This window comes from Macaca mulatta, chromosome 20, assembly GCF_049350105.2.
Source record: "Macaca mulatta isolate MMU2019108-1 chromosome 20, T2T-MMU8v2.0, whole genome shotgun sequence".
NCBI classification, from domain to species: Eukaryota; Metazoa; Chordata; class Mammalia; order Primates; family Cercopithecidae; genus Macaca; species Macaca mulatta.
In genome coordinates this window covers 71,866,030-71,879,398 of record NC_133425.1, presented here as the reverse complement: position 1 = coordinate 71,879,398, position 13,369 = coordinate 71,866,030, and the positions used below count along the sequence as shown (strand labels likewise).

The 13,369-nt window shown below is 36.2% G+C and overlaps 1 protein-coding gene across 1 annotated transcript in view; it reads right to left on the bottom strand.

Annotated features, from left to right (window-relative positions):
- Positions 1 to 507: 507 nt before the first annotated feature.
- Positions 508 to 13,369, bottom strand: part of CNTNAP4 (contactin associated protein family member 4) — a 279,240-nt gene continuing 266,378 nt past the window's right edge. The window contains exons 22-24 of the mRNA XM_028841115.2: positions 5,893 to 6,111; positions 5,486 to 5,557; positions 508 to 1,253 (exon numbers count right to left, since the gene is read on the bottom strand). Of these exons, the coding sequence (XP_028696948.2) occupies positions 1,060 to 1,253; positions 5,486 to 5,557; positions 5,893 to 6,111 (485 nt within the window). The 3' untranslated portion in view covers positions 508 to 1,059. The remainder of the gene's footprint in view (positions 1,254 to 5,485; positions 5,558 to 5,892; positions 6,112 to 13,369) is intronic.

Genomic DNA, 13,369 nt, shown 5'->3' with positions numbered 1-13,369 from the left:
ACTTCAATTTGCCTCTTTTTTGGTAATATATAAGATGATTCGTGAAGTATAATCATTGAAGATCAAGGCAAAGTTTGTGATAAACTTCAGAAAAACAGAAATGTAAACCAATAAAGAACTGACATAGGTTTGGGGAAAATATTCTCCTAAGTATATTTCATTTGAGGTATTACAGTTGTAAATTAAAAAATAATTTTTTTGCTGTGTTAAGAACTTTTTTAAATATATCAACAGTTTAGTTGAAAACATTTTACATTCTTTGGGAAACTGGCGTTACTCAGGGTCTTAAGTACTGTCACCAACAAACAATGGTAGCAAATCAATTGGAAAACTTTTTTTAAAAGGAAAGACATTACATACTAACAACCACTGCACTTTGAGTCTTGTTAAATACAACTTGTATGTTCAGAGTTGAAGTCTGACACTCAAAACCAAATGTATTCAACAATGTTAAGAAGAGACAAATAGAATAATGAGCAATACAAACAAAGCAACGACAACAAAACATTTTTCAAGACTATTGATGTATTGTATTGAATATAATACAGAGAAAGGCAAAGGGCTTTATAATGCTTGTGGCCACTGAAGATGCAAACACCGGCCAAACAGGATCTGAGAAGCATTTCCAGGTCTATGAATAACACCATGGGAAGACAAAAGCAAACACAGCAAATGTTCTCAAATAAAGCAAGGTCATTATAGTCCAAATTTAATTTTCACCTCTAACAAAACTTATGTATTACATGGTTAAGAGACCAAGGCTACAGTTTTCACATGTAAAAACTGTAGCCATTAAGCAGGTTAAACTTGTTTTAGATCATACCAGAACAGTTGTAAATTAACAGCAATATCTAATGTCTTGTTCCATAGAATGAATGCTATGAGAAATATATCACTGGACGAGGCTTGGTGGAGCCACCCCAAGACTGGACATGGCAAGATGGCAGTGCTGCAAACCCATTGCCTGTACATTCAGTGTAAGAACATCCGTTTGTCCACTGAGAGCCCCTGGCTATTAAAACAAACTGTCATAAGTTTATGTTAAATCATAGTTGCCAATCAGAAGAAGTACTCTTTCTGATTTTCACTGACTGCATTTTGTATAGTAAGCTCACTTTTCAGAACAGCCTCAGCACTGTCTACATTCTCTGACCTTTTTGCCTCACTTCTTTTATATAACCTTTTCTGCTGATAAATGCGAACAGCTATGGCAGTGATGCAAAGCAAGATAAAAATCACAACAGCTATCAGACCTAGGGAGAGAAAAGAAATATAAAGTCAGAATTTCTGTCCAAGTAGAAACTGTGCTGACTTCATTGCTTAATAAGTCATCGTAACATTACTTTCCACTTAAGCATCTACTACATACAAATTGGAAATATAAAAACTTCAGATATTCTGGTTCAAGCAGTATCATTGTATGTTGAGTTTATTTCTGAGTTCTATCAGCCTTGTGGGGTTCACCTACGTTTATTCTAAATGCATATTATATCGGATTTACTTAGTGCGTTTATATTTAACACAAGGTATTAACTATATGTCTCTAGGACTATGTGGCCACTTCATATTAGTTTTAATTATTTTGAAAGTATAGAGTAGTAGCAACATCATAAAATGATTAACATGTTTTGTGATTAAATATGTAAACATTTTAATGAAATTGTTATTCAATTATTTGTTATACTGTTGAACAGCAGAAATGGGTTATGTAAATAAATCATTTGAACCAATAAAACATAGATATATAGATATGCTTAAATTATTTCTATATGAGGAATGTTGTTTTAACACTTCTAGTTGTAAATACAAATTCTAAGTATTGCAATTCTTAACTATGCCAATGGTTACCAACGCTGGCATTATATTAGGTCAGTAGTCCTCAAAGTGGGATCTGTAGACCTGTGGTGGTCCCTGGGACACTTTGAGAGGACATGGGGGCTCAAAACTATTTTCATAATAATTCTAAGATGTCTTTTTCACTGTGTTGACATTTCCATTTCCATTTTAATATGGAACCAAATTTGGTATAAAACAAGGTTAGGTAAAATTCCTGGCACTTAGCACAAATTAAGGCAAGGACACAAAACAATAATAGTAATCACTGAATTCATGAAGTAGAAAACATTTCACTGCCAGGCAATTGTAGGAAAAGGCATAAAAACCCAAATTTATTTAAGAATATCCTTAATGAAGCTGTAAAAACTATTCATTTAATTAAATCTGACCCTTGACTGCAAGACTTTCTAACATTTTGTGTGTTAAAATGGGAAATACAAATAAAGTACTTCTGGTTCACTCTGAAGTATGATCATTGCCTCCAGGAAAAGCACTTACGTGAACCTTTGAGTTGGGAACTGAATTAGTTGCTTTTCGCTTCATGTAACACCATTTTTATTTGAAAGAATGACTAACAGACAAACTATGGTTGTTCAGACTTGGGTATTTGGTGGATATTTTCTCTAAAATGAATGAAGTAAATGTGTCACTTCAAGAAAAACCATTATACAGCATATGTTATGAATGATAAAATTCAAGCTTTCAAATGAAAAATTGAACTTGGAAAATAATTTTCTGCCACCAAGAGTGTGAGAGTTGCCTAATACTTAAAGAATTTTCTGATAAGATCAGTGGAGGTACAATCTAACGTCCTTTTCTTAGACAAAAATAGGTACTACGAAAATAGCAATGTGAATCAAATCTCATATGGTAAAACTAAGACTCTATTCTAAAGTAGATGCATACAACTGTAACAGAGTGCACGGAAGTCAAAGATTTGAAGGTTTTTATCAATCACAATAGATTCCTGTGCATATAAACTGCTAGGCCAATTCACCCTGGTCAATTATAGCATGTCCAATAGCCAAGCCAATTTTTCGCTAGGTCAGCCTTACCTGAGAAAGGTAGCAATTCTTTGCTGCTTAATATAAATGTGGTAACCAAATTCTGTACATGAAATCTGAAGAATTCATTACTTAATACGATTGCTTTTGTTATTAGTCACATTAATTAATGAATAACTTAAATCAGAATATTTGTTGTTACATATTTTGCTTCTCATTTTAGAAAAAAATAATCAGTTGAATTGCTATAAATATTTCTACAGGCTAGTTACAGGCCTCTGACTTGAAGAGAAAGATTCTGAACAATTTCAACGTGAAAAATTTCGAAATATGATATAGACAGCAGACAACTGCAATTATAAAATGAATGTTACATTGGCCTAGACAGAATATCCAGACAGTCAAAATCAGGGACGGCCTCTGGAACTTGTTTGTTCCATGTATGTAATTTAGCACTTAATTTGGGGAAAGTGTTGTGTCAGGATTTGTTGTGCTCAAGAAAAACTTTGATCACACCTGTTATACCAGAAATATAAAAATAAAAAATAAACTAGTTATTATGAATAAAATGTGGCCAGCCTCTATGATGCTGCATCTAAAGCACTGTGTGAATCTGTTTTTATGAAGATGTATATATAGCTTTCTCTCTGGCTAAATCTGTCTGTATCTGGGTAGCCTGGCCAGAAACCCTCTACCACATCTGGACCACCACCTTTAAATGTATTATTAAATCAATTATCCCATCTTATACCATTCATTTTGTAAGTAAAAAAAAATCATCTAAGATGTAGAACACAGGGGGATTAGCCAATTTGGAAAATCCTTGGATGGATTAATTATTATTATATAGTGGGTGCAATTTATGAGTAACTAGACAATGAATAAAGGATTCTACCACAATTCTGCCAGATTGTGTAACACACTGGAGGACTATACACTATGATTTGACAGATAAATTGTGTGTGGCCCAGACAAGGCCTTCAGAGGTTACATGGCCATTACCAGATGCTCTGCTTCTGAAGTTCAATCTCTGCAATGACCAAAACCAGACATCATTAGTCTCAGGGACCCTGGCAAGCCCCTGAACTACAAACCTTCCATATTGTTTCTGTCCTGAAAATTTGAGCTAAGTGAGGATTTCACAGATGAACTGTAACTTGTTTCTATTCTAGAATAATATTAGAATGACTTATCAATGCACCTCTTGTTTAATTCTGTAAATCTTGCCAATGATGTTTCAGCAAAATAACAATAGTCTAAAGATTAAATAATTTGTTCTAGCATTGGCTTGATGACTATACACTGCTCTATATTTCCATCTGTCTCTGTGTCTCTATTACCTGAATCTATCCTGGTTGAAGGTCTGGAAAAAGCAATATTACAAGACTGACACAACTTGCTTGACCAGGAATTCTAGCTTAAACTCTTGGACACATTGTAAATACTACAGCTTTAAGTGAGTTTTTACTGTATAATGTATTTCTTTTAGACATACAATTATTAACTACTCTTCAAATAGAGTTTTTTTGTTTGTTTTGGGTTTTTTGTTTTGCATGTTTGGTGATTAAATGGGAATTCTATATTTTATATCTTTAATTTGCACATCATTAATTTGAGAAACAGAAAAGCAACTGAAATAGCATGGGGGAGTTAATATCCACACAAAGATTTGACTGGTATTGTTTGCTGTCCAAATAAAATCCTAACTACTTGAAAGCAATATATGTCTAGATGAATATAAAAAATACACCCAAATGAATCAGGTATAAAGCCACATAAATTGCCCAAGTATATGAATAATCATATTACTGGCACAAAAACTTTAAAAGTATATCTCCCTGGCAATGCAACAGAATAACTGTTTACTTTCTATATCCATATCATATTCAGAGTGTAAAGAAAGGTGAACCACTGAACATTTCAATAATCTGATTAATAACATTCTTAAGAGCATTAATCAAGAGAAAAAAGGCTTGTTTTTTTGAGTTGCTTTTGAAAAAAAAAATCAGAGAATATGCTGTCATATTTCCAGGGAGATATGCTTTAAAAGTTTTTAATTCTGCAATTTAAAGTTATTACTAATCACTTTTAGTTCAATAATCTAATATTTGATAAAAACACAAATGAAAGTGTAATATTTAGTTGATAGGAGTATCTTTAAATAGTTTACTATGCAAATATCCCCCTTTATTAAGCCTTAAGGCAATACAAAATATATGCTTCTAGTGTTAATCTCAGGTTTTTTCTACTTTTTGCATGGACCTTTCCAGAAGCAGTGATCTGTCCAAGAAGTGAAGAAAAATGAAATTTACTCAAATATATTCACAATTCTCTAGTGATTACATGAGGCTATTTTTAAGCTTTATAATACTCATTACTACACAAGTTACCAATTAATCTTTGAGTGCCATGCTTCAGTGAAATTGTCAATTATTTATACCAAAAATCTCCAAGGAAGCAGATAATTCAGAAAGATTCTAAAGACAATCCAGTACAAATAGTAAATCACCCCATTGTCTTCAGGATTCAGTGCTTGGCACTTGGAGTATGTGCAGATTCTTCACAGTTTCTACAACGCTAAATATTCACCATCATTATTAATAAGAAGAAGAACCAAAGAAGAGCTCATTCATGCTTCTTATTACCTCCAATTACGGCAGAGTCACTTTTGATTGCATTAGCAAGGGGCTCTTTGTCATCTATTGTTCCAGAATGATCTGCAGTTAAAGCACGACAAAGGGGGAAGGTGATATGGGCCAGCAAAAGAAGAACTTTTGGAAAAAATCATAAATGTTTTAAACCAGAGAGAATTATGGAGGTGAATGTGGGATCTCTGTTATTTTCAATTTAAGCAATGTCAATGGCATTGACCCCCATAAATAAGAAGTTGAGCATCTAGAAAAGAAAAGGGAAAGAGAACTAAAAACTAAACAAACGAAACCAACTTTCAGAAGCCATCTTGGGAAGGTAGCCTGAAAGCAACATGAAAAGTTTTCTAAATTTCATGGACAAGCTGGGTTTGTGACTGAGTAGAGGAAGAACCCTAAGTCACCTGCAAACAAGTGTGTCCTTTCCCTTGATGTGGCATCAGTGCCAGGCTGGGCCACACAGCTGGACTCGGTCACGTGTCCTGTAACAGTGACAAGGTCTGGGTGGCTGGGATGCAGAGCTGCCTTCAGAGGGGCCACGTGGCTGAGCTGCACTGCAGAGAGGCAGCCTGTGAAGCCCTGTGCACCTGCCAGTGCAGTCTCCTGGTCCACATCACTGTGTTCTGGAAAATCAAAGAAACACCGAAATATTAATAGTGAAAAGTGAAAATGGCAATGACACAGAAATTGAGGATTCTGAGTTTGTTAATGCAATAGCAATAAATATAAAGTTACCAAATTCCTTTTTAATTTTGTCTTTACTAAAAGATAAAAATCCATTAGTCTTTCCACAACTATTGGTAAGATTTCCAATGTTAATGAAGTCAAGTTTTGAAGCATAGATTATGAAAAATGATAGGGTAAGCTCTCGGAAACAGAGCAGAAGAAAGGGTCAGGTTAAGAAGTGATGAGAGTATCATGATATTTTAAATTTAAATATAGATAATTGCAATGTGTTTACAATAGGGCTTGTAGTCAATATCAAGAGGTACGTCCAGAATTTGAAACCAAGTTCAGTACAGCTTTCGAGACTTATGCCATGAAAGTAACAGAAACTAGAGAGAAAATTGAGCCTCTGGACTTCTGTTGTCAGATGCCCAACTTGACAATTTGTTCTGGCTGAAAGCTTTCTGATACTTTATGACCTCACCCAAACATACCAGGAGGATGATACTATCATGCAGTGGAGGTCATACCTCGAAGTTATTAGGGTGTCTCTCTAATTACTCATGCACAGCAATAAAACCCTTCATACCCCTATGCCTTTTCTTCCTGTTTCAATGACAGCCTGTCACTGGGACAGAAATATCTGTGCCCTCTAAAGACAGATAATTTCTTCTTCCTAGTAATAAAAATTTAGTTAGTATGAGACTCTTGTGGAACAGAGACTGGTTTTAATGCTAGGATATTAATTATAATTTCACATTAGAAATATATTAAACATACCCCTTGCTTGGTAAGCATGAAATCTAAACAAGGGAAATTTATTGTAGAGTGAAGGCTCAAATATCATCAAAATACAATGCATCCATCCACCCAGTGTGATTAAAAAAAAAAATAGCACAACTATTGATATGGTTTGGCTCTGTGTCCTCATTCAAATCTCATCTTGAATTGTCATCCCCATAATCCCCACGTGTCAAGGGAGGGACCCGGTGGGAGGTGATTGGATCATGGGGGCAGTTTCCCCCATGCTGTTATTGTGGTAGTGAGTGAGTTATCATGAGAGCTGATACTTTTATAGGTGTTTGGAAGTTCATCTGTTGTTCTCTCTCCTGATGCCATGTGAAGAAGGTTTTTGCTTCCCCTTCCCCTTCCCCTTTGCTTTCTGCCAATTATAAGTTTCCTGAGGCCTCCCAGCCATGCGGAACTGTGTTGATTAAACCTCTTTCCTTTATAAACTACCCAGTCTCAGGAAGCTCTTTATAGCAGTGTGAGAATGGACTAGTATAACTATCCTCCCCTGCACTGTATATAGGTAGGGAAAGACAAAATGTGCACTTTAGTCTTTCTTTTGAAAATATGAAAATATGTGAGTGTATATTCAGGGCAACTTGAATCTATGTTCCCAGGAAAGTTAAGTTAAATTAAAAGTAAAAACAATGCAATAGATATTAAGCATATATAAGTGTATATTATGTGCTAGCCAGTGTTCTAAAAGATTTGCATGCTACTGATAAAACTTTACAGTAGACACTGGAGTATATTATCCAAGTCACACAGATGAAACAGTTAAGTTCAGAATTTTAACTATTCACATGAGGTTACACAGTTGTTGGCATTACTGGACCTCTGGCCTACTGTATTCCAAATTATGAGCTTCTTTTGAGATATTGGTTGAGATACTCTTTCTTTTAGTCTGCTTTCAGTCTCTGTAGTGGCTTTTATTTATTTATTTTTAAAATCATTTTTGCTTGAGAGCTAGACTTTAAGTAACCCTAGGCATCTGAGCTCTAATTTTTTTTTTTTTTTTAACAGAGTCTTGCTCTGTTATCCAGGCTGGAGTGCAGTGGCACTATCTCAGCTCCCTGCAGCCTTTGCCTCCCAGGTTCAAGTGATTCTCCTGCCTCATCCCCCCGAGTAACTGGGATTACAGGCATGCACCACCATGCCTGGCTAAATTTTTTGTATTTTTAGTAGAGTTTTGCCACGTTGGCCAGGCTCGTCTTGAACTCCTGGCCTCAAGTGATCCACCTGCTTCGGCCTCCCAAAGTTGCTGACATTACAGGCATGAGCCACTGCACCTGGCTGATTATATCTAAGTTTTTAAAGAATTTTGGGGGGCTCCATTTTCATTCATGTTTTCTATGTAATAATAAAAATCCTGATTGAATGTTTAGTATTATGAATATCATCCTCTATAAAAAGAAAATGGAAAATTAGAGAGATTATATCACTTTCCTGTTGTGAGGGATCTGGTATTGAGCCACGTTCTTACCCACCTTGCTCTTCTTCAGACCCAAAGATAGCACCAAGGGAGCCTCACTCTGCTGCTTACATACGAGGCTGTGAGCTCCTCCAACATCAAGATAACTGCCAACATCCAGCATAATGTCATTACATAGGAGGCAGTTCATCAATGTGTATGGAATCAAAGAAATCATTTAGTCCACCTTAGCAATCATTCATTTGAATATATATAGATTTAAACATATATATATGAAAAAGACTGCATTCTTGATTTGGAGGGTTTTTTTTTTTTTACTTTAATGAGAAATTAAAAAGAAAATATACTGTCATAGGAGCATAATTCGGACAGTGCTTTTCACATTTCTTCTACAAGGTTAAAATGTTGAATAACATTTCCATAGGCCTTTAAAAAATCTTCCCTTTTCAGCCCCTCCCCGCCAGACAAGATTGACTTCTCTGGTAATAATCTGATATGAGATATATTTTTAAAGCCTCACACTTACAAATTGAAAACATTTTACCAATTTCAAAATTATTGTACAAAAACCATTAACTGCTAAAACTCAAAATGGACACATGGTCAGTTGATATTTATCCTTTTATGAGCTAAAGAAACAAAACAAATATCCTGAGGTTTGAGTATTTTACATGTTATCAGGGGAAGGGAGAGAGACAATAAACATAGAAACAAACAGTATCATGACTGATATTGCCATGAAGAAAACAAATTAGACAATGTGATGGCTGTAACTGGAAAAGAAAATTATCCTGATGGATTAGGTTATATTTATGTATTTATTTTAAGGGTGACATTTTTTTGCAGCCCTACTCCCTTAATACACTATGGATATTATTCCAGCATCTTCTGGCTGTATTACTTCTTTTTCAATATTTGTAAGATACCCTGTGATTTTTGAATTTTCATCAGATTGTCCCTAAGTGTGTATCTTATCTCAGCATTCTGCATAGAACATGATAAGACCTTTCAATCTCAGACACAAAGTTTTTATTTAGCTTGGAAAATTTCATATATTGTGCACACGATTAGTGTTTCACCTTCATCCTTTTTATTCTCTTAGAATGCCAATTTTTCACATTAGGTCTCCTCTATATGTTCTCTAAATTCATTTTATTTCCCTCCTGATTTCTATTATTTAGGACTTATATCTCTGTGGGTCAAATACTTCATTCACTTGATCTTCCAGATGCAAAATCAAGTAGAAAAAAGATCATTTTTCCCTTTAAATTCTTTGTTTGGGAAAAAAATCATATTTTGTAGATCCTCAAGGTCTTTTTCTTGCTTTACGAGAATCTCCTTAAAGTACTCTTACTGAGCCTCACTCATGTTGTTGTCTGTCTCCTTGAATAGCTTTATTTTGATAGAAAATCATCTTGGTTTAATTTTTTTCTCCTTTTATTGGTGTTGAATGGTTTTAAGTCTGGAGTTGGTTTGTTAGTTTAATTTTTAATCTGCTTGCTGGTACCCAGCCACTGACCACCTTAGGTGGCTCACACCCAGGGCACGTAGACAGTGTGGTGGTCTGGGTGGACCAGGAGCAGAGCTGTAGGCCACGGCCCTGAGAGGAAACCTCTCCTCACCCAACCTTGGGACAGAGAGGGCATGGCCCTAATTTCAAGTCATCTCAGAATCTTGAGAAACAGAGAAAATGGGCACATTAATATTTTCTAATGCTTTTCTTTCCCCATGGGGTCCAGGGACCTCTGTAAGGCAAGCAATCCCCAAGATCCAGAAATTCAAATTCTCCCCCCGCCGCCGCCGAGATTCTTCTAGGCCGGCCCCTGGACTTCCTTCCAACTGAGAAGGTACAAAGCCCCACAAGAACCTCCTCACTGGTTCCCTCCAGGATCCCCCTGCCTGTCCGCCTGGACCAGCAACTCATTTCAGAAGCATCAGTGGAGTAGAATTTGAATCGGAAGTGGAGGAAAACTATAAGCAACTCAGCAGCCATCCTCCCAGAATTGAGTCCAAACAAAATTAACAGCTATATTAAGTTGCTCATAAGCAGAGCTGGCCTTAGAAATACATAGCATCAGATATCTGCTTTGACAATTGTGCTAATAAGCCAATGGACAAAAATATAAGTTTTTCTTGTTATCTGACTCCCAAAAAGCCAACACAGTGTAATATGTTAGAACAGGGTAGGTGGAGGGAGAAACTGATGACAATGTCTCCTGCTTCACAGAAATCTGGACCAAACAATCATGTTTTAGGTGTTTCTTGTCAAAACAATCCTTAACTGACTCAGACTTCTGGGTATTTGGGCCTGTTAAAGAGTAACCCTCAAGTGTATTTTCCAATAAAGGGAGTGACTTCTGCTTGTAAAAAGAAGAAATCTTTTAACAAAAGGCCTGCAAGAAAAATGGAGTACTGAGAAATTAGAATTTGGTGAAGTGCCCTTTTATGACAGAGAAATGACTGTTTTGTGGAAGATGTGACAATACATGTAACAACAATTACAAGGAGTGGTTTATGAAATTTTCTGTGGCGTAAACAAAAAAATTAAAACTCAGAGAACGAAGTACTTTATAGGTCCTACCTATGAGAAGGAGTCATTTAAAAAGAAAGATCTCAATGTCTGGAATCCATAAAGAAGACTTGCCAAAAAAAAAAAAAAAATGGTGCAACAAATCAAGAGAGCCAGAGCTAGAACTGAATGGTGCACTTTTACTACTTTATGCAATTCCACCAGGGACTCAACACAAAAAGAGTTAGTGGGAAAGTAAAATGGCAAAGCAGACAAAAAATACTAGGCGGATAAAGAGGCAGTTTATCATAAAAGGTATTTGTTTGCCAACCAAACCTACTGTACTGAGTTATAAACTTGAAAGCCTGATTAATGCACAAGTTATATACAGGCAGCTACCTTAACAGTGACAGGTATTTCTCTTTTGCTTTCAGCATAACCTGTCTCATCTTACGTGTCATGTTACAAGATGTCTGCAAAAATCACAGCGTACTTACAGGTAAGCTAATTAAACTTTCTTTTGTACCCCTTTGGCTTTGAAGCTGCTTTTACTTAAAATATCCTTGAGATGGAAGATTGCCTCTAAAGCTCTTCTGGGGAGACTGAGTAGACATCCTCTTCTCTCAGACCACACATTTTATTTACATCTGGCCTAAATTGCCACTGCAGAAACCTGAGTGTGCTTCCTGAGCTCTGCAGACTCAAAAGAGATAAATGATCCCTATGGGTCATCGCCTCTAAATATACCCAAGCTACTACTCAGAACGAGTGAAAATAATCTCCAGGCTTATAGAAAACTACTATAACATAAAAATGAACAGAACTCAGAACTTAATTTTACAATGAGTTTTGGAGATAAAAAGCAAATGTAGCACACCCTATTAATGATGGATGAATGTCAACCAAGTTAATTTGATGCAACCTGGTTTTTACCACTACCATCATGAATTATCAACACATTACTGTTAGTGTTCTTGTGCCATTATGTATTTGACACAAAAAACAACAAATAGTAATTATAAATTTCATTCAACTTTCGAGTAGTGATTTTTTTTCAGTCATTTTTACAGTGTGTTAAATTATATCATTATTCAAAATGTGGGCATATTTTCCCATGAGAGGTTTTATACAACTTTAATAAGATTATGTAAATATCTTAATTGAGATCTTTTTTTTCCTTATGTGGTGGAATTGTGATCCAGTAATGGCTTAATGAATTGGCAAAACAACTTTATATCTGTATATTTCCTTTAATTAATTACATCCCAGAGAGATTTCTTTTTATATAATTTTCTAGTAAATATTTATCTTGAGGAAGCTGATTGACAAATCATTCACTTTGGCATTGGAACTTATGTACATTGTGAACAAAGTACTTAAAGACATGACATCAGACTATCTCCCTTTTCACAGGGAAGACCAGAAAGAAACGAAATGCTTTTTTTCCATCCTCTAGTACTCATTTCTACAAATGAGCATGAACTATAGCGACAATTTTCACTCCAATCAACATTAGCAAGCATTACAAGCAGATATCAAGCAAGAGGGATAATTTTTATGTAATAATATTAAATTGTACTATGATGGCGTGAGAATCATCTCTAACACCCCATTACATTTAACAGACAATGCTGGTAGAATTCAATTATCTCTGCTCTGATTCTGATTAGTCCTTTGGAATATCATCAGACTCAGTGGTCCCCAACCTTTTTGGCACCAGGGACCAGTTTCAAGGCAGAGAGCTTTCCCACAGATGGGAGTGGGGGGGATGGTTTCGGAACGATTCAAGTGCATTGCATTTATTGTGCACTTTCTTTCTATTATGCGCTGTAATATATAATGAAGTAATTATACGATTGGCCACAATGTAGAATCAGTGGGAGTCCTGAGTTTCTCTTCCCGCAACTAGATGGTCCCATCTGGGGGTGATGGGAGATGGTGACAGGTCGTCGGGCATTAGATTCTCATAATGAGCACACAATCTAGATCCCTCAAATGTGCGGTTCACAATAGGGTTCTCACTCCTATGAGAATCTAATGCTGTGGCTGATCTGACAGGAGGCAGAGCCCAGGTGGTCATGCAAGCCATGGGGAGTGGCTGTAAATACAGATGAAGCTTTGCTTGCTTGACTGCCCGCCACTCACCTACTGCTGTGCAGCGCAGTACTGATCTGTGGCCTGCGGTTTAGGAACCCCTGATCATCTGATCTTCTAGCATGTCCTTGTTGTGGCTGCACAGTGCCCTCTCTCCACTTCACAGCTTCCTTGTTCACACCCCAGCCAATCCCTTCCTTTCTCTTCCTTACATGGATGTCTATTCTTTAATAAACTCACTCACATGTTAGCATCAGTGCCTAATTGGGGCTTTATTTTTTACTTATCCCTGGTGTGGGCATTTTTTGTTTGTTTGTTTGTTTTTGAGATGGAGTCTTGCTCTGTCACCAGGATGGAGTGCAATGGTGCGATCTCAGCTCACTGCAACCTC